The sequence below is a fragment of the Plectropomus leopardus genome, chromosome 23 (genome assembly GCF_008729295.1).
Source record: "Plectropomus leopardus isolate mb chromosome 23, YSFRI_Pleo_2.0, whole genome shotgun sequence".
In the NCBI taxonomy this organism is placed as follows: Eukaryota; Metazoa; Chordata; class Actinopteri; order Perciformes; family Serranidae; genus Plectropomus; species Plectropomus leopardus.
Window position 1 is genome coordinate 15,416,999 of NC_056485.1, and position 22,097 is coordinate 15,439,095.

A 22,097-nucleotide genomic window follows, 5' to 3' on the forward strand; every position below is an offset into this window, starting at 1 on the left:
TTAAATGTAAGATGCTTTAAAATACCCTAACCTTTGAAAATGAAGTCTTAAGAAAATTTGGGTAATTAAAAGATGTTAAATCACATTTTCACAATTTTTTTTAAAGTTTTAAAAGTGTAATAAACAAGCACATCAAATTCAGCTGTATTTTAAATGTAATATGTTGTCAATAGGTTAGTAATTACATTTAATTACAGCTCATATACAACACAATACCAGCACATCTGCTCGGTTTAATGTAGTGTAAACAGTCTCTCTTTTTTTCCAGCTCTCTCTCTCTCTCTCTCTCTCACACACACACGCAGACACACACACACACAGACGGGGGTGCCGGGAGCATTACCTGAGGTCAAAATAAGCAAACACAACGAACAGGCAAACAGTCTTTATTCAACAACTCAATGTTACATTAAATGTCTAAATATATATTAAAACAGAATATTTTACAAAAAGATATGGTTATGGTGGTTATGGTTAAAATAATGCAATGACAATGTGATGCACCGCCAAAATTTAGCTCACCGAAAGCCAAAGTGGTCATTAAAAAACCATTTAACCTTACAGTGATAGAAATATTTCTGTAGTCATAAAAAAATCGTCATATGAATAATTTTCTTTGAGTTTGACAGTTAAATAGAATATTATTTAGGTTTAGATCATTCAGTTAGGAATATAATAACAGTATCTACACATATGTGCACATTTACACGGACACCACAGAACAAAACAGTCTCCAGTTTTTGTTTAGAAAATATATGGAGAGCAATTAAATGGATTTTGCATTTAGCTAAATGCATGAGCCCAAATATAATTCTATTTCGTCCACCCGTCGCACACCAATGTGAAAACTAAACAACAAAAAAGGTGATGAACGTACGTGTGTGGTTAATCTGTGTTTTTGATGCCATAAAGTGATATTAAAATAAATTACCCTATATACATCATGCATTTAATGGTGAGTATTACAATAATATATCCTTGTCAGAGTTAATATTTACAAACACGGTGATGTCTCTAAACGAAATAAAGCAACTTTAATCTGATAAATAAAAACATACATACATTCAAATCTTACGAACTCCATGAGGCGATGCACGTGCCGCCTTTCGTGTGCACAATTTTATCTTTTTGAGTCTCAATGTAGATTTTTAACTATCAATAACTTTTTGACAAAACTATCTGAAACAGGGACTGCAATGAATTATAGGAACTGCTGCTGGTGATATTTAAAAAATACAAAAAATCCATACTTTGTGGGTTGTTATTAAACTATTAAACTCAGTTTAAATGTGCAAATTAATGGGGCACTTATTTTTTTCAATCTGGTGCCTGGTTTTCAGTTGTTTTTTTTTTTTATCCTAATTACTAACAATGAGAATTATTTTTGAAACTGGTCCAGTATTGAGCGACAAGCTGTAATGTAACCACTTGGGGCATTCGCGCACCATCAATTTACATCCACTGAAAGTGCTTATTTTTGCCACTGACAGGTTCAGATTATCTTAAGTTTCTGACATCATTATGGAAATTATCCCTCTAAAAATAAGAGCTTTTTATAAAGAGTAAGATCCATTTTGTTTAACCAGAACCAGACTCCATTTAAATAAAAATGTAATTTTAGAGTGTATCACGTCAGCGTGTTTTCACATCTAACTGGGTAAAATCGGGTTGGTTTCAGTCAAACCAGAGTTGTTTATTGCTGAGTCAATGGAAAGGTGAACCGAGATGGCTTTTGTGAATTTTATTTTGTTTCTGTTGAACCTGAAAAAATGTGTTAAAATAGTGATAAAATCACAGTTTATTTACATGGAGTCTGGTGGGTTTGGCGAGGGTGATTTTGGGGCCGTTTCTGATTGAATAAAAAGGATCTTACGGTTTAACAACAAGGTCTTTCTCTGTTGGGATCATTTCCATAATGTCTGAAGAGACTTCTAATAACAATCTGAGCCCGTCAGTCGCAAAAAAAAAAAAAAGCACTTTTAGTGGATGTAAACTGATGGTGCACGACTGCCCCAGGTGCCACCGAGCCACCAAAACATTAAAAAAAAAAGAGAAAATAGGGTCCAGATTTAAAAATACATAAGTGAGCCTTTACACCTTATATGTCCACAAAGTGAAATTTTGAAACACCATTAAATTTAAAGCTTTTAACCCGAGAACAAACAGTGCAAACAGTGCTCGGAGTGGTGTGTACCTGTTATTTTGACGCTCCCCCTGTGGGCACAGTAAACATCACACTGTGTAATACAAATACAACAAGACAAAACTAAAGCCTCAGATGTTACCAAAATTAAATAACATCTCTCTGTCAAAACCACAACATAAAGAAAGACCTTTTTTTAGCTTCACAGTGGTTGCGTATTTTGCAGCAGTCTAATGATTTACTGGAATATTTTATTTACTGTATAAACTTCATATAATTTCCTGCCATTTTTAAACTACTTAAAAAGGTCCTTAAATTAATGTCATTGTCATGTTATTAACTTAAAAAGAGGTACTGACCAACTGGGTGGACGACTTCCTTTAAACCAACAGTTCCCTCATTTGGCCAGGAGGTGGGGCTGGTGCTGCTTTATCACGCAGGCTGTTGCTCACACGAATCCAGTCGCATCTTGCAGCTCCTCTCTGATGGCGTTGAGCTCCACGACCAAATCATTCAGCACATTTGCCACCTCCTTTATTTGAGCCACCACCTCCTTCTTGCAGCCTTTCTTCAGCTCTCGGGACTCCTTGATGAAGTACTTGTCCATGCCTTTGAAGAGTCCTTGGACCGAGGCGATCGCCGCGTCCGTTATCTCCGTGCCCCGCATCACGGGCGAGTCCACCATGCTGATCATCTGCACCGACCTGCGGATCTCCCAGTCCTCAGAGTAGTGCTGGGTGCCGGACCTGAGGAAAGGGTGGCCGCGGAGTTTGTACAAGCCCTGATTGACAAAGTGGAGGATCTTCCCGATGGCCCTCAGGTCGGCCTCATAGTCGTCCAGTACCAACTCCACCTGGAGAGGAAGACGGACAGTCCACAGTCTAATGTTAAATATTTAAAAAAACCATTGAAAGTTCAAGCATGAGACGGGACAGTGCGTCATCATTGGTGTGCTTGATCTGTATGCTTTTGCCAGTGAACGCAGAAATGCTTCACAGTTAATAAAATGCACAAATTCACTTTTTAATTGAACTAGGGATGCACCAATTTTATTAGTTTTTGGTTCTGATAGTGATACCAACGTTTAAAACTTTATAGTAAAAGCGTGTACGTTTAACGGGGAAATGTAGTCATTTTTTACAGCGGTACCAAAGTTGGCATCGAGGATGATGGAATTTCACTGGTGTCGGTATCGACGACTGAATTTCTGGTATCCCTCCATGTGTCCCTTACCTTCTTCCGGTCCTGCATGTTGTTAACGTTGTCCGAGATGGCCGCGGAGGCTGAAGTGATTCCTCCGGCCGTCGCCACGCCCACACCAACAGCTGTAATCACCAGAGAGGCACCAAAGGTGAAAGGTGCCAGAGCCAAACCGGCGATGGCCGTCACACCACCCACGGCTGTGGTGGTGCCGCCAGTGATGCCGGCAATCTTGGCCTTGTGGTGGAAATTGTTGATGTCATCGGCGATGGCGTGGAGCGTGATGACGGACTGCCAGAGGACCTCTGCTCGCTCTGTGAAGACTTTGTTGAAGACGCGCAGGCCCCGATTGACCTTATCCGCCAGGATGGTGAATGACCTTTGATTTATTCAAGAGTGAACAACAACAGCTTCAGTGCAGACGGACTTTAACAGGAAATAATTCAATATTTTGTATTTCTCGCTTATTAGTCTGACAGCGAGTTAACGTCAAGTGGCAACAGCAAACATTCCCGGTGTTCCAGTGTAACCAGCAATTAATCGGTTAAGGAGATCCAGGACAAGATGTTCTCTTCTGTATGGCAGCTTCTTTTTTTTGGGAGGGGGGGTCTTTTTTGCATTTATTAGGATAGTACAGCTATGGCATGAAAGGAGGAGTCTGAAATGCTGAACTGATCTTTAAATTTTCACAGATTTTGTTTCTGATGATCCACAAATAACCAATTTTAGTGCTGAGAGTTGAAACAACGACAGCAAAATAGTCCCTGCAGCGCACTTTGAAAGCATCACAGACGTCACATTAAACAGACTTACTTAGACTCGTCCTCTTTCAGGACTTTTTCCTCATCGTCTGACGGCACCTCATCCCATTCTGAAATCAGCAACATTCAAACTTATTTTTATTGCTCAGTTTTATTCAATCTGTAACTTAAAGGGACAGTTCACCACAAGGTAAAAAAATACATTTTTCCTCTTACCTGCAGTGTTATTTATCAGTCTAGATTGTTTTGGTGTGAGTTGCAGAGTGTCGGAGATGTCTGTCTTCTCTCAATAGTAGAACTAGATCGACTTCGAAATTCGAAATATTGAAAAACTCAACAGAAATGGCATTTTACAGAAATCATGACCCAACTCAAAATAATCTACAGACTGTGTCATGAACAGTTTTGTGTATAAACCGGGGGTGTCAACCTGATAATGGTTCATAGAACAAAGAGTCATTATTTTCTAAAATCACAAAGTTTGCCACTATACAATATAGATTTTATTTTATTCAAGTACACGTGATGGATATGAGACATTATGAGGAAATAGCCTTAGCATCGCCTGCCTGTTTGAATGTTGAGGACGGAGGTGTGCTTGGACAGAAATGGTGACATAGACCCAATAAAGGCATAATTGATATATATAGTTCCAGACTGGCGTATTATAACAGCACTAGTTTGTGCTCGTGGACAGTAATGTCTTCAGCTCCAACACTCACAGCAAAACAATCTAGACTGATAAATAACACTACGAGTGAGAGGAAAATATGTATTTACGATTTTGGAGTGAACTTAAAAAATTTAAAATAAATGTGATTGTGACTCACGCTCCACAGTGTTCCACCACTCCATCAAACTGTCAGTGTCCTGTGACCAAAAAAGGCACGACAGTTCACAGCTGAGCTACTAGAGAAGTTTATGCACGTACAGAAACAGGAACATGAGTGTGTGAAATATTTCTGTTTGGCCACTTTAAAGAGAAACTGACCCCGTCCCCGCTATCATACTCCAGACCTGCCATCGCGTGCTCGTCATTCTGAGCAGCCAGCCACTCCGCCTGAACCAACAGTGAGGGACAAAAACAAGCCAGTTTACACGTCAATGTCAACTACATATTCACACAGATGAGTCATCATTACCTGGCGTTATGTAAAACTACCAAGACTTTCCTACACTCTGGTCGGTGTGTCGCTTAGCGTGTACATTATGTTGCTGAACCGGCCCGGTCACATGTCAAAGGAATGCGTCCCATCAGGAACAGAGATGTGGAGATAACTACGCCAACGGTGGAAAACAAAAACATTTCATAACAGTTTTTTTCAATCGCCATGTGAAAATAAGCAAACTGCACCTTGTATAAATAATGCCAGACGGTTTTATGTGTATAAGAAAGTGTGTTTTTCTATTGAATCCTGCTCGAACAGCAAGGTTCTGTCAAAATACGAACAATCGTGATTTAATCGTGTTTAAACAACAACAAAATTTGGTTTTCTGTGGAGCACGTACCTGTTTTCGGACTGACGTAACTGCCGTGCTTTGTGTAACATTAAGATTCTCACACTTATGTTGACCTCTGACCTTTCGGATACAAAATGTCTTCATTTTATCATTTGTGTGAAATTTTGTCATAATTAGGGTATGAATTCTTGAGTTATGGCCAAAAAGCATATTTTGTGAGGTCCATCAAAATCCACCAAACCAGTTTATTCTTGTGTAAAAGTGGACGTTTGTGTCAAATTTGACGAAACTTAAAGACCTTTGTGAGATAATGCTTTTTTGAGAAAAAAAACGACCTAAGGTTGCATAGACCTCGACCTTTTACCACCAAAATCGAATCAACTTATCGCTGAGCCCATGGAAACGTTTGTGCCAAATTTGAAATAACGGCCTCGAGCTGTTCTCGAAATAATGATTCACGAGAATATCTGCGTCTCCAAACTGGGAGCTTTTGGAGAAGCCATCTACTGTATGTGAAACTCTGACAGAGGATTAATACCTCACACAACCCCACCTCAAAAAATCCAGACTGTCCCTTTAATATCATTCAGTTTTCCACTTTGACGTGTGAAACGTACTTTGGCGGCCTCTGACAGGAAGTCACTAGACGCAGCTCCTGGTGGATCCTCAAACTCTTGCTGCGTGGCTTTGTTCTGGCGTGACAGAGATAATAAAAAGTGTCACTGTCTTGTTTTTAAGATCTGACCGCAGAATGCCTCTTCCCTCGTGTGATTAGAAATAACGCTCACCTTAGCTTTGTGTTTTTTGAGGCCTTTAAGTTTAGACTGCTTCTTCTGTTGATCAGAAAAAAAATGTTTGAGAATCAAACATTTAATAAAGTGGTAAAAGCAAATATAAAAGTGACTAAAATACCGGTTTGCAGGTATCCACTTCATCTTCTTCGCTGTCATACATCTCTCCAGGTTTCATGAAATCTTTTCCTGTTTCGGTGAAATCATCCTCGGCAAAGGGATCCTGCAACAGGAAACAATTCAACTCAAGTATTGCATAATAAAATTGCCTGAGCTTATGTTACGCATTAAATAAACACTGAACTTACATCGCATGCTTGCTGAGGTGTGTGGTGGCTGAATCCAATCGGTTCACTTGGTCCGTTAGCCGTCTTAGATTTGCGTGGGATGGGAATTGGGACTTTATGTTTGGATGTTTTCTGTCACAAGAAACAAAAAAAATGTGTCAAGTAAAACTTAATAATAATAATAATAACAACTTTATTTGCATGACAAAATCCACGCTTTAAATGCAAAACAAAGTGCTGAGCAAAAAAATATATATAAATTTGATAGACAATCAGCAATTGGCTGTTATATCCATTTAGACATGTGTGCAGCTAAAAATGATTATTAAGAAATATTTCTTATTTTTCATAAATCAGCAAATAACTACCATATATTTACAAGAAAAATATAGAAATATTAATTTTTGCAATGTCAAATGACGTATCTCAACTTTTAGTCAAAGAGCACCAGATTAAAACAGCAAAAAGGCAAACAAGAAAAAATAGACAACAATAAAAAGAAATTGCAAGACCAAAAATCACAATAATAAGCAATAAAAGTTTAAAAAATAAATAAAAGTCAATAGAACAGATAAAATTTCAGCCCAATCCTGCAACACTACTTAGACTCATGCTGTGAGGAGGAAAAAAAACAAACATTTTCTTCTCTTCAGCATAAAGTCTGAGGTAACACAATCACTCTGTTTAACTTCTTTCATCCTCGCCGTCTTTACAACAATTTGACGCAACACAAGCATTCGTGAAAGGTTTACACTTATACTTAGAGAGAGATCTGAGTCACCTGCTGTGAAATTATACTCCTACTGTGGCACAATGACGCATTAGACGGTAGGCGCCTATGATCATTGTTTCTATTGTTGCTAATCTGGTCTGTCAAAATGATTGGTGCCCTGATTGCTCTGTTCCTGTTGTTTATACAAAGCTGTTACACTGAGCTTTAACAACTGCTGCCGTTCACTTATTAATGGTGTCACCCTACAAAATTACTTTTCAGATGTAAAACATACCGCTTTGCAGTCTTCGTCGTCTAACTCGTCTGCCGAGAAGCTGCTCTTCTTTTTCTGATGACTGCCATCATCCAGTATGTCCTCCTAATTAAAACATTTATGAGAAATAAAAATTTCTTCCATCTCTGTTTGTCGTGCAGATAAACATTTCACACAAACATGTTTACCTTCGAGCTGCGACGCCCCATATGCAGCAGTTTTGACTTTATTGTTTTTTTCTATTGATGGAGAAAAATAACATTAAGTGAGAGCAAGAAACACAATATTTAATGAAAAATTAAAAGAAAAAATATAGTTACAGGTTTGCAGTCTTCCATTCCACGTGGATCTTCATCATCATTTAATCCAGCGGACGCGTGGCGTGCTTTTTCGAAGTGCTCGTCCTCCATGAAAGCAGCCTGAGAAACAGATTCAAAACTAGATTTAGTATTCTAGGTAGTAATTCAGGAGGAATAATGAAAAAACATGCTGCATAAAGGAGACACTGCAAACAAGTAACCACATTTTTTGCAACAAATCAATGTGAACCCCTTGAAACCTGAGCAAACTGGTTATATATAAATGAAAACCGCGTAAAGCAATGAACATCACAAGAATTTACCCAAAATTAGACAGGAATTCCTAAAAAGTTACAAGAAAATAACCTGAAAATTAGCGCACACAAAAAAGAAAAATCAAAAATCAAGAAAATGATTTGGGGAAAAAAAGTGCCACGAATATAAATGTAAATTATTGTCTTAGAATTATTTTCTAATATTTTTCTCTCTAACAAGAAACATAAGAAACTAATTCTGATCCAGGCTTCAAGGGGTTAAAGGAAAAATAATTATTTTTGAGCATAAATCAAGTCAGCAAATAGTTACCATATATTTACAATAAAAAAACATATTTTTTAAATTTTTGCAATGTCAAACAAGCAATAGTAAAACAGCAAAAAGGCAAATGAAAAAATAACAACAATTAATAGAATTTGCCAGACTAAAGCTTACAGAAATAAACAATAAAATGTTTAAAATAAAATAAAAGTCAACAGAATTAATGAACACACGGGAAAAAAAGAAGCAGCAAAGATAATATTTAAAAGCTAAGGCAACACATGTTGAGGCACCTTAAGGAAAAGCCTAAAGAGATACTTAATGTCTTAAGGTTTAATTTTAAACATGTTAATTGAAGTTAAGCCCCTGATATCATATAATGGTAATAACAAGAAAAGTAGTACCTTGCTCGTTGACTTTAGACTCATCTCCTCTACGTCCTCAAAAGCATCATCCTAAAAATGAAATAATTTTTGTAACTTGAATAAAAGTTGTTTCAGAATAAAACATGTTTTTCTCTGCATGTCTATTGACTCTATTTAAATACAGGATTTGCAGAGAGAGATTAGGCTGCGCTAACATTATTGGCTTTATATTATTTGTAGAATAAGACTCCAACTCATCTGGACCAAATATTTCCAATAACTCCAGACTGTCGTAAAAATCCAAAAGTCAAAGTTTACTGGAAAAAATATATTGATGTTATCATTTCCTAAATTAACTTCATGTTTTTATCTGATGAAATACTGTGGTTCAATTCACATTTGTTGGTTTTTAGCCTCCCAAAAACATTTTCAGTGCATTAAAAAAAAGGTTTTTTTCCTGCTTGCTGCACACAAATAGAAGCACCATAAATTACATTATTCATTAAGGAAAGTTGATTTTACATATGCAATTTTAAAAACCCAACATATTAAATCTAATAAATCACTTTATTCAAACTGAGAACTTACAGGGTAATTACATCTGAAAATAGACAACAAACATTCAAAGCTTCATTTAAAAATCTCAATAGAAGCTTCAAAAGTGGAAAAAAAACATCATTGAAATTAACAGTTATTCTAATACTGCATCGCTAACTGATAAACTGGCTGTTACCTGGGACTTCTTACGAGGTGTGTAGCCATGTGCACCCAAAAATTCATCTTGTGATTTCTCCTGAGGGGGAAAAAAATTCCAAACATGTCACGCTGCTTAGAGTTCTTCATACCACGAATGCAATTGCTCAAGCACAGCACACACACACATACACACACACACACACACACACACGCACACACACACACACACTGTACATGGACACTACCTTTGAGTTTTTGCGAGGTGTATATCCGTGGGCTCCCTTTGGTTCAGAGAAAAAGTTTTGATGTTACACACAATCATCAAAAGGTAAAAACAAACAGGCTGTAAATAAGCAGAGAAGACGTGCGATACCTTTTCTACAGTGATGGCAAATCCTCTTTGAGGCACAAAACTGATTTTTACCTTCTTTTTTTTCTTCTGGAGAGAGAAAAGATGCGATTTCCCAAATTAAAGCCAGAATATCCAAAGTTCTCCCTTTAAATGCTCATTTTAGTAATTCTGTTGTTGATTTCAACCAATATAACATCCAGACATCAATATGCAAATTGTTGTGTATTATTATATCAGGAATAACAAAACATACAAGTCCATGGCCGTCATACTGGGTTTCTCCATCCTCCTCCTCCTCACCGGTGCTGCCATCCAAAACTGTCCCCTGTAGACAACAAAACGCTGCATCAAAAGCTGCCAAATGTTACCTGTTAACAACATTTGGCCTCAAAGGGATACATCAGATCCTCAAAGTGGTGTTTAATAAGGTACTTATCCAAAGCTTGTGTATTACTTCCAGTACTTGTCAATTGGCACACCCGCAGTTTGGAGAAGCAGACAGGAGTACTGACACTGAAGCTAAGTAATATATTTATCCATATTTAACTGATTTGCGACAGGAAATAAAGATTATATCCCTCTCTTCTGTGCCAGTCTCCATTGAGAAAAACAATAATTTAACATAGCTGAAAACAGGAGCCGCTGGCTCATTCAGTTAGTTTGTTTGCGATATTGTGGGAGTTTGGTGTATAAAAAACAAAAAACTTATTGAATGAGGCAGAGGTAGACCAGCAGCTCCTGTGTTCAGTTACGTAAAATTACTGTTTTTGTAAATGGAGTCTGGTGGCTTTGACGTAAACATAGATGAGGAATTTTGACAGATTTACCATCAGAAATCACTGTCTGACATCAAGGTAAAACTGTGAAAATACTCTAAAAACTGATATTGGTTGTTCTTATGTGACTAAAATACATTTTGCTGCCCCCGTTCCTCAGCAGTACATCGGTTAGCCTCTGTTAGAGTATGTACGTCTGCTCCTCCAAACTCTCTTTGAGAAATTAAAGCATATAAACATTTTTTTCCAAGACTGTAACAGAGATTTTTAAAATGATTTTCAAAGTTTGACTTTGACTTTAAGGATATGAATTAATGCACAGCAACCTTTCTGCATTATAGGGAGAATTTGAGGTGCTGATGTTCAATATAAGCTTTGCAACTTTAAATAAAGGGTGACATTTTTAAAAGGATCTAACTAGTCTGATCAAGGATTGGCAGACTGCAGGTGCTTTACCTCTGACCATCTGCGTACGATGGAGTCTTTCTTGCTGATGCTTTTCTTACTGATGCCATCGTCCTGTTGTGGAATTACAAAGTAAAAGTCATCAGAGCTGCAGTATTGATGTAAGAAGTCACATGTATGTAACTTTTTAGACACGCGACAGAATGGCTGGTGTTTTGTCAGATTCAGAAGATTTTAAGCAGCACTAAAATCACTGTACTTCAGCAAAAAACATACATGCACTTTGGATAACTCGCCTTTGATTCTTGAGGTAAATGTCCATTACTGTGTTTTCTCTCTGGCACAAAGGAGGAAGCGGATGCTCTTCTGAGCAGCTGATTGACTTTAGTCTTCAAAGGCTTCTTCTAAAAACCCCAAAAGAAGACATTTTTAAACAACCACTGGTTTATTAATACTGTCCAGACATACAGAAACAAGATAACATACTTTGTAGTCCAGCCCATTCTGCTCTTCATCTTCATTCTCCTCTTCAGACATGTGCATGTCTGAAGAAAACTCCTGAAAAACAAAAGCGCTCACTTTTAAACCGACAACAACGTTTTTTGACTCGATTTATTTAAGCAGATTTTACATATGAATAAATTGTTTAATTGTCTTTACAGTGAAGTTATCTTATCAGTACTCTGACACACTACAGTTTAAATACTTTTCTAATCATAGATCCAAAAACAGATGCAAAATAATGTATAAATTAAGCATACCATGCCTATATGCTTTACATTTGAATCCAGACACCCTGATTGTTACCTTTGATGTTTTGCGAGGTGTAGGTAGTGTCCTGTTCTTCCCCTCTTTTGTATCATCAGGAAACTTCTCCTACAAATAAAAAAAAGTTTTACCATCAAAAAGACAAATATGAAAACACAACTAGAGCAACAAAATTGTTAGTTTGCATTGCTTCATTTACCTTCGACCCTCTTCTAGAGACCATGGACAATCTGAACTTTCTGTCCTTTCTCTGTAAAAAAAAAAAAAAGAAAAAAAAAAGGCCACCAAACACCACCAAATCAAAAAACACCCGGCAACTCACACCAAAACAATCCAAACTGACAATGATAAATATCCATACAGGTAAGAGGAAAATATTTTTTGCAGTGACTTATGAATAAGACCGTACCTTGCCGTGACCCCCAGAGCCATCCTGATCCTCGCCACTTCCTCCATCAGAGTCCGACTTTTTCTAAGAAACAGATTTGCTTTTTTAGTTTCTTCTCTTTGATTACGAACAAATAACGATGACTTGAAAAACAGCTCATCTCTTACTTTCAGTGATTCTCGGCGTAGTCTTAACGTTCCAGACTTGTAGAGAAAAACAGGATTAGAGGCTGAAATGTCTTTGACAGAACATTTGCATTGAGCAGGAGGCTGAGAGTTTGAGGTTGTGTGCAAACATGTTAAGAGATAATGTGATGAAAGAATTGTTGAATTTTTGAATATGTTTTCTTACGGGTTTGAAGTTGGGGCTAAGCTCAGGGCTGTCGTCAGGCCAGTCCTCAACACACTTTTCCTGTTTCGAGAAATTCACAAAGAAAACATTCATATCAGAAAATTTTCCTGTAAAGACTTTAGGATAAAATAAAATAACATCATGCCCTAATAGCAGCAGGGTGTAAGGCAACGTTCAGACTGCAGATAAATCACATTTGTCTCTCAAATGAGATCTTTAAGACAGGCTGTCAACACTGTTATTTCAAAGTGATCAGAAAGTTTGAAAGTGATCTTTTTTTCTTCTTTTTTCCAGTGGAGATATATATTGACTCCTGTTTGTAATATTCAGTCAAGATTTTCCTCCAATGCTACGATCATGCCAAACTTTCCTGTTGCATAACCCATACGTCAAAATCAAACTGCCATTGAATTAAATAATTACACTGATGCTTCCTTTAGGATGACTCATTTCCATTTTTGAAACTCTTTGACTTGAGGCAACGTCAGGCCAGTGAGGCATACACAACCTCTTATTATCTAACAGGCACACTGCCATCACATTCAAACACCCGATGAGATAAAGCATTTTGGATTTCAATGACCAACACTGCCTTTCTTGCACCACTATCCTCAAGCTAGACTTCACATCTGTAGCCATTGTGATACTAAAATATTTACCATCCAACATGTTCATATTATTGGGTGTAATTAACACTATCAGAACTTTACACTTAAAATGTCTTTTTACTGATGTGACTTTTCTCCTGATAAACTTAACATTTGTAATACTTTTAATTTATACATTAAGTAATGAATACTGAAAATCACTTTCACCTCTACAGTATTTTTATTGTAATTTTTGTTTATTTATGTTTAATGTTTGCACCAAACCTAAAGCTCATTTCTTGTAAGTAAAAACCCACCCACCGACAATCCTTTTCTGATTCTGACTTAAAACTCACCTGTCCAATAAGCAGGATGTCCTCAAAGACAGTATAGTTCTCAGGCTCCACTGGTTTACTTTCCTGTAAAAAAAAAAACAAACAAAGAAATGTTTGAAACATGCCCAAAGACAGATAATGTTTCATTATGAAACTGCCATCACACAACCTTTTACATGTTCCTCATTGGATATTTGGACCAATAAACTATGACACCTTGTTGCCCAAGCTAATTGGGGCCAGTTTAAATGGCAGGCATACCGGAGTTTTGGGTTTGGTGGGAATGACTGGTTTTGGGAGTGGTCTGGGGGCTGGTTTAGGAGAGATTTTTGGTACAGGTGGTTCAGGGTCAATCTAAACAAAGTCCAAAAGAGGGAAAGAAGGTCATTATCAGCACAGCAGTTACAATATCAGAAAAAGTTAACAAGTGTTCATTGCATACAGGGTTTGCTGGTGGGGGTGGTCTCTCTGGTTTTGGTGGCTTTTCCGGCCTGAGCGGCTTGTCTGGCCTTGGTGGTCTAGTTCGAGGAAGTGGCTTTGGCGGACGTTTGAAGGTCTGCACCTACAAGTTTGATTATAAAACAAGGCATAAAGTATATATATAAATCAGATTCATCAGCTAGATGCATCCTCAAGCACAGGACCACCAACAACACACAAATGTCAAACGGCACTTACATGTGTCATCTTAGCTGAATGGCTGGGTAACATGGACAGATTCCTGGCTCGAGTAAAAGGAGTTGGCTCAAGAATATGTTTGGTTTCCTGAGGAGTCGTCAAGAAAATATCACTGGGCTTGTCGGGCAACTTGGGTGGGATGGCTGGATGAGATTCTGATGGCGTTGCCTTGAAGAGATCTGGCAACGATAGCGTGTCCACCTTCACTTCTGGTGGGCTGTTGAGTAAAGGTGTAGAGTATGTGGCCTTAGATGCAGTATTGTTAGGGGTTATCCCAAATATATCCATGCCGTTAGACTTTGAGGGAAGTGGTTGGAAGATGTCAGGAGTCTCTGGTGAAACGTCATGGAAGGGGTTGTATTGTCTTGAGGGCGTATTGCCAAATGGGTCATCCAAACTGGAAACATCTTGGAATAAATTTCTTGCAAGTGGGCTTGGGAATGGGTCAAAGGTGGATGAGGAAGAAAATTCATCCAGATTTTGCTTTGAAAAAGATGTACCAAAAGGGTCCTCTTTAAAGGGATCATTTTTGTTTTCCTTGTGGAGGAGTTCCTCATTTTTTGTCGGAAGAGCTTGAAACAAATCCTTGGTCGTGGCATTGTCCACTGAGTTCGCCATCATTGGCTTTGGAGACTTGAACGGATCGTCCTTACTTAGAGGAGATACAAATGGGTCTACAAAACCACTTGGAGATTCATCGAGTTGGTTCGCCTGCCTAGCAGCACGGAATAAATCCTCTCCTTTAGCAGCCCGGAAAGGATTTACCCCTTCATCTTTAAACAGGTCAGGGGTTTTGGAGAGGTTCTGTGTTGTAAATAAGTCTGGTGAGTTCAGGGTGATGTCCACAAAGTGGCCACTGGCAGAAGCATCCTGGGCCAATGACGGTGTCTGGAGGCCGCCTTGCATTGGGTTGGGGGTAAGGGTCTGGAATAGGTCCTTTGGAGGTTCAGAAAGTTCTGCTCCATTCTCCCTCAATTCAGGCTCAAGATCCAGAGGTGAATTCTGAAATTCAGGTGGAGGGGCAAAGATGGTATCAAGGTTTATTTCTCTTGAAGTTTTCCTCTCTACGTCCTCCATTATATGATCCTTGCTGCCAGACTCCTGATAACAGAATACAAGGTCATTTGGGGCATGCTAAGTAGTGCACAAGGTAATGTTGTGATCTGGTATTAAAGAAGTCCTAAAGAAATCCTTGTACCAAATAACATGAATAAAAGGGGTTAATTCTGGCCAAACCCCCATTGACTCCATTCTGATAAACAAAGAAAAGGAAACGAGACACAAGAGGTGTTAGATTTCACTTGGACTTGAGACAAAGAGCTCAAAATGCAGGTTAAGCGAGCTTCTAAAAACATACCTGGGGATTTAAATGGAGCAGTTCCTGCCCTCCATTCTGAAATAATTAGACAGTGACACAACAGAAATGTTGAATGACTGCAGGGTGGAGCCATGAGCAAAATACTGAATTAACTTTTTCAGTCACAACTTAGTCTCAAGGTAAAGTCCCGAGGCAAGGCACGCAAATTACGAGTCAAGTAAATGTTATGCAATTTTTAATAACACGGCAATAATGTTTTATTTACAAAAATCATTAATGCTTTTGTTTTTTGTATTTTTTTTTTTTAAGTTTGTTAAAACAAGTGCTTTGTTGGGTCCAAATTACCATGTCATTGAAAGTTACTACTAAGTGCCAAGTCTTTGCACTGAAGTCCCAAATCAAGTCCTAAGTTAAGGCAGATAAGTCCTGAGTCAAGTCCCAAGTCATAAATAAGTCTAAAATCTATAAATCAAGTCAAGTCAAGGCAGGAAAGTCCCGAGTCAAGTCCCAAATCCTGAACTTTCACTTTCAAGCCCTAAACAAGTAATAAAGGGCTCTTCACCAAATGTAATGTAATTTTAATAAGATAGTAATAACATATATAATCTTTAAAAAATCATGAATGCTTTTTTAAATGTGTTTATTTTTAGTTTGTTGAATTGAGTTACCAAATAAGTAAAAAGGCTAAAGTCTATGTAAAGTTACGAGTCATTGGTGTTAAAGTCCATGTTGAGTTTAGAGTCATTTTTGTTCTTGTTGAGTCTAAAGTCATCAAATTTGTGACTTCACTCAGACTTGAGTCTGAGTCTTGTGACTCGAGTATTCACTTGGTATTTCTTTGAAAATAAGGGCAGGTACAAACCAAAGCATAGATAACAAAGACTCTCAGATAGTATCTTCTAAAAAGTTACAAGCTGATGAGGCAGATAATTCTGCTTTTGGTGCCTCGTTTGTTAATTTCAGCACGAGAACACTCAAATGAAGTCACTCCACTCGTTCACCTGCTCACTGGCATATTGACAGACTTATTAATAGAAAGTCAGACAATCTGCTTAAACACAAACACGCCTACCTACAAATCACAACAACAGTTTGTCAGATTGCATTTCAAAGGGACAAAACCAGAAAAAGGGTGTGTTCTGAAAACGAGACTGCCAGTTTCAGCCATGGCGTCATGAATTCTCACGTTCAAAAATGATCAATTTAATGCAGCAAATCTCTTAAATCTTGGGTGTGATTTCTCTCAGGTTTACCGTAAAGTCATGGGGTACGCTGTTGAACCTTACCCGTTCTTGGTGTAGCTGGTGGTCGTCTGCAGCAGCTGAGAGACCAACGAGGAACTCACCATCCTGACGACCACACAAATGTAACTCAAGATGAACAACAAAATATATTTAGAAATGGAAGCGTGGGAAGTCACACATCATGCTTTTCATGAATTCTGATTTGTTGTGATAAGAAAGTCATGTGTCACCTGTGAGAAATGTAAACAAAATTCTGACAGCACTCCTCAGTAAGACGATACTGTGGGGATTTCTACACTTGCTGTAAGGGGTGGAGGAGGAGGGGTTGCTTCTGGGGCTTTACCCCAAAAATAAATTTAAAAAAAAAAAGCCCCAAATCAATGCTTATACCTAAAGACGTCTCAATATACAGAGTTCCCACACATTTTCATGATCAAAATTTCAAAACTTTTAATGACTTTTCAAGAATCCATATTAAAAATGCTTTTTCTTGCTGCACATGCTGTGCTTTGATTTTATTATTAGTATTTAATTCAGTGTATTAAAGATGACATTTACTTGTTTTTTTTTTTCCGGGGGGGTCCTTTATTTGCTGTTAGAGTGGCCCAGCACAGTACGAAAAAAAAACCAGGATAAATAGTGCTTTTTATGCAAAAGTCCTACCCCAAATATGTTATGCAACTTAAACATAGTAACATCAGACAAGTTTATGCCTCCTCAACATCTGTTGTACTATGAGAGTTGATGAAAATTAGGATGTAGGCTCCATAACGACTATCATGTTTATTCCAAACGATGTACAGTTTTTAGGCACCGCATTATCTCAAATTACATGAAAAAAAGTGAGTATATCTTATGTAAATAGGAAAAAAAATGGGCTGAACCCCCAATATTTACAACATCTTGCTGTGCCCCTGCTTAGTGTTGGGTCTCCAAAAATGAAGTTGATCTACCTTTGCTTAAGCAAAGGAATTCTATAAATACAAAATAAGTCTTTCTTTTTATAAAGGGGATCCAGCCTGCATGTTTCTGTACATGCAGAGCTGAAAGCCGCCGTTATCAGCGGTTTCTAACCTGTTTGTTTTGAGAGTCATTTGCAGACGATCCACTGGACTCAGAGGGTGATGAAACAAGTGTCTGAGGGGGAAAGAAATAAAGAAATTAATACAATTATCGTGAGGAAGCTAATTTCTATATATGTTGCTATTTTGAAATATTAATCCTTGGTACTTGGGCTGAGTGGGTTTGTTTGAGCTGTAAAAACAGAGTGGATGTAAATGACTGTTTGTAATTTTGTGGTGTGATAGTGTGTGCTCCCACTCACCTGGTATTGATTATGGAAAGGGCTACGGGAAACTTTCCTCATCATATTTTGCAGCGCCGCAAAACTCTAAAGAAATGAAACACAATATCATTAACTGCCCGCTTTATTTTTTGGGGAGAGAAAAAAATCTGTATTGTACCCGAGTGAAAGGAGTATCAAAATATACAGGTTTCGATCTACGAAACTGAAGCTGCTTTTACTGCTTTTGACAGTGCTATTAAGGTTCAATGGAGCTATAATTTAAGTGTGCAGGTACTTTTCTATTGTATCAAAATTAGTTATGATATATTAAATTGCAGATGGATGACGTTGTTTAAGGCTGCAGTAAAACACCTTTATAATATTGTATCTGAGTGTTCCCATCTTCATCACTATTTTGAGATACTGGTCGTATTCCATTTTTGGAGACTTTACTGCAGAGAGCATGTGTTGTATTTTTCAAAATAAAACTTATGTTTAAATTACTCAAAATACATGAAGATGAGGGGGGCAGTTCAAGCCAAAATGCCACAATTCATATTTCCTTCTTACCTGTAGTGCTATTTATAAATTCATATTGTTTTGGTGAGTTGCAGAGTGTCAGAGATATCGGCCGTAGTGAATTCTGTCCTCTTTCCAATTGAATTGAACTAGATTTTGCTCAGCTTGTGGTGCTCAATGCACCAAAAAATAAATTAATTAATGAAAAACTCAACAGCAATGTGACTCTCGAGAAATCATGACCTGGAAACTCAAGATCAGACCTTGTTGTGAGCAGTTTCACGCAGGAACTATTTTCCTTCTGCTGAACTGCACCCACCAACTGTATCACTGCGCAGAGGCATTTAATCATGGATGTGACAGCGTGAGACGTAAACATTAACGTCGTCCTCCTCAGCTGAGCCAGCTCAGTGGTGCTACATGAGACAGCAGTGGATGTAGTTTTTCTTCCTTCTGTGCACTGATACTGTCTGTGGGTTTAGTTTGGAAAACAGAAAATAGCTCCTACATGCAACTGCTCACAACAAGGTCTGCATCTATGGCCACTAACTCAAACACTTGGCAACTCACACTAAAACAAGGAGGTTGTTTGGCTGTATAATGCTGTGGAGTTGTATATTTTTTTTAAATTGATTTTTAGAATGAAAGTGTTCAATGTATGGTGTGTATGGGCCTAAATGTTTAGGTGTACAGTTTTCATATATGATTTTATATAATTGTTCTACTTTTTATTATGTAAATTTCACACAAAGATTTACTTAATTATTTGTAAATTCTGCATTTAATTAATTTAGTTAAGTTGTTAACTGTGAGCACTCAGAGGAATAAAAGGCGTTTTTTTTTTTTTTAACATGAGGATGTTAGCTGTCCCTTTAAAGGCAGACTTGAAATCAGAAGTTCTTCAGATTGAAAATTATTTTTGCTTTTCGATTAAATACATTTTTGAAATTATTTGATTATATCTGTAATGGAGTACGTTTACATTTAGTACTTGCTGCAGTCGCATGCGAAAGCACAGTCAAGTCAATAGATGAAGTCAAACCTCAGTGTTACAAGAGCAGATTCTTTCTCATACAATAACAGCCATCAGTCACAGACATGACTGCAAAACACATTCACAACCGCTGACATGAGATGCCAGCATTAACTAAACTGTCGCAAAGGTCCTGAACTGATCAGATCGTTCGCTTGTTTAAGGATAAAATGTCAAATATGAAACACATGGAGGAGGAGGGTGACATTTAGACACTGGTCGCATTGTTTACTGGAGTCAAACGTTCACAACACAAACAAACAACCAACATTAAAGCTTGACTTCCACCACAAACCCAAATTTAAGAGTACTCACAGGTCGTCTTTCCCCTAATGCAGCTTCTGGTGCCGCTGCACTCGCTCCATGATCATCCGCCTCCACTTCATTCTCCTAACAATTACATCAACACATTAAAATAAATAAATAAATAAATAAAAAACGAGCACACATTTTCAAATTATTATTCTTCAAAGATATTTTTAAAAATTAAGTTGCATCAATCGCACGCCTCATTCGATATTTAATTTGAACTCATGACATACCGTAGCTGTATCTCCTCTCATGATCCGCAAAGTTGGTTAAAAGTTTGATAATAATCTAAAACTAAAAAAAAAAATAAATTATCTTCTCACGGATGATATTTTTGAATGAAAGATATTATTCTGCTTCAAAACGAGTCCGTGGGATTGACAGCACTCACGCTGGTAATTATCTCCCAGTTTGACGCACCTGTGCTGTCAAGCCGATCACGAGGAAGATCGAAACATCCGGAAATCCACATTTCAAAATAAAAGGCTTAACCTGCGCGAGTCTCGGTATCTCTGAGAAATTGTTGCGATTCATATCGACCAAATTAGACATTCAGCTATATATTCTTTAAGTTAATTTGAATATCTGAGTAATCATTGATAACCAAACATCTGCTTATGCACTTTTTATTAAAGTTTTAACATTTGTGAGATTTTGGTATTGGGATGACATACGTTGCAATTTATTATATTTATTATTAAACTTCAATATACATACCCAGGGGAAAAAAAACTTTGTCAACATCTGTTTTATTCCCAGAAAATAAAGTTTTCAGTCAGTTCTCATTCTAATCTCTGCAATTGTCTTTATTATTCTAGCAAGCTACCAAAGGATTCATTTGTTTTTGCAATATTTCGGATTTCTTTGCTATTAATTTATGAGAATCAATGCTTGACATTTTTATATTGATGTAGTATTATCATTTTACATCTATGCAGTATCGATTTTTTTCTCCCACCCAAATTATCCACAAGCAAATCACTGCAAACATCCAGCATATATTTGCAATTTAAGACAGTTTATCTTGTACAAAATAAGTTTTACAAAAATAAATCAGCTTTTACTTGTTTAATTGGTACCTACATTTTTGCATTATTTTGAAGACAAAAATCACATCACTTCCGCTTGACGGGAGTTGGTACCTTTCCATCTCAATGCAAACCGACCGGTTGTCACCCAGCTGAACCTGCAGGACTGTTGTACTTAAGCTCAGTGGTGACAGCTGAGGAAACGGCACAGTGTTTTAACACCAACACCTATTTCAGAAATACGAGATACAAATAACATAAAAGCAAACACAGGCAGGACTAACATTTAAATCTTTATTCCAATTTTTCAAAATGCTCTACATGTTGAGGAAAAATCTACCAAGCATTACAATTAACTAATGCTCAAACAAATCAAGATTTTTTTCCCTTAAAGTCTAAACTATACAGGAATATATAATAAAAAATAAAACTAAAATAAAAATTCCATCAATATCCATATAATTGGGCAATGCAAACATAACTTTTATGTTATATTTATGCAAATATATAAATACTTTTGTGTTTGTATTATAGCTAAATATGGCTGGAACAAGGTAGAAAAGATTTGATCCCAAAATGTGGTTGGTCAGGTTGAGGCGTGGCCTTGGGCAGATTAGCGTTTAAATAGAGTTTTGTTTTTTTTTTAACTAAGCTGTGGTTTGAGTGGCAGGTATGCAGGCAAACCTTGAGTCCACACTGTTGGTATAAAGGATATTGTCATGTGTATACGGACAGCAGCTGGACACTCAGGGAGAGAAACTGTGCTGATTTTTAAAGAAACCTTGAAATACTGTCTGCATAGACACCTGCATTAATACTCCGGGTTTCTAACCTCACACACACATCATCTAATACACAGACACATATCAGTGAGTCACGTGAGTTACATTCAAATTGTCTTAAATGTGGCAATCTTGAAGATTTTAGTGCTGGTTGATTTGGAGACACCTGTAGTTACTGGTGGTAAAAGCAAATGTGGTTTAATAAATAATTATAATAGGTTTATGTGTATAGCACTTATGTAAACAAAGTTACAAAGTGTTTCACAAAGTGCATTAGACATAAAAGTAAAGAAATATACATTTGTAATAAATAAAACGCTTAAGACCACAGGACATTGAGATCTGGGTCAGTGAAATAAATTATAGTTTTAATATGGAAGTAAGGCATTTTTTTCTGTGATTTTATGCTGCAT

General features: G+C 37.3%; 1 protein-coding gene across 6 annotated transcripts; it reads right to left on the minus strand.

Annotated features, from left to right (window-relative positions):
- Positions 1–1,434: 1,434 nt before the first annotated feature.
- On the minus strand, positions 1,435–21,110 carry si:cabz01007807.1. 6 transcript variants are annotated; one of them, XM_042511885.1, is made up of 35 exons: positions 20,958–21,110; positions 19,881–19,955; positions 18,053–18,118; positions 17,803–17,865; positions 16,771–16,854; positions 15,524–15,559; positions 14,167–15,168; positions 13,931–14,050; positions 13,750–13,842; positions 13,510–13,572; positions 12,567–12,626; positions 12,383–12,418; positions 12,237–12,299; positions 12,027–12,077; positions 11,867–11,935; positions 11,546–11,617; positions 11,356–11,463; positions 11,111–11,173; positions 10,132–10,203; positions 9,900–9,965; positions 9,772–9,807; positions 9,564–9,623; positions 8,870–8,920; positions 7,950–8,048; positions 7,818–7,868; positions 7,651–7,734; positions 6,665–6,775; positions 6,478–6,579; positions 6,354–6,398; positions 6,183–6,257; positions 5,096–5,164; positions 4,935–4,974; positions 4,157–4,214; positions 3,377–3,722; positions 1,435–2,996 (listed from the first exon to the last, which is right to left on the minus strand). In XM_042511885.1, exons 3-35 carry the CDS (start codon positions 18,095–18,097, stop codon positions 2,592–2,594), a joined length of 3,798 nt encoding a protein of 1,265 aa, XP_042367819.1. In that variant the 5' UTR covers positions 18,098–18,118; positions 19,881–19,955; positions 20,958–21,110; the 3' UTR covers positions 1,435–2,591. The 6 variants fall into 6 exon arrangements, with proteins under 6 accessions (XP_042367819.1, XP_042367815.1, XP_042367817.1 ...); XM_042511881.1 differs by lacking the exon at positions 20,958–21,110 and adding an exon at positions 20,108–20,268 and having other exon boundaries at positions 16,771–16,833; XM_042511883.1 differs by lacking the exon at positions 20,958–21,110 and adding an exon at positions 20,108–20,268 and having other exon boundaries at positions 9,951–9,965.
- Positions 21,111–22,097: the final 987 nt, after the last annotated feature.

Excerpts from the sequence above, each read along its gene's own strand:
- si:cabz01007807.1 (XM_042511880.1), bottom strand. The coding sequence starts at position 20,128 with ATGAGAGGAGATACAGCTACG. Across the intron at positions 15,169-15,523 it reads TGCTCCATTTAAATCCCCAG|AATTCACCTCTGGATCTTGA; the intron begins GTATGTTTTTAG and ends CCTGAATTTCAG. Across the intron at positions 11,936-12,026 it reads TCTCTAGAAGAGGGTCGAAG|GAGAAGTTTCCTGATGATAC; the intron begins GTAAATGAAGCA and ends TTTTATTTGTAG.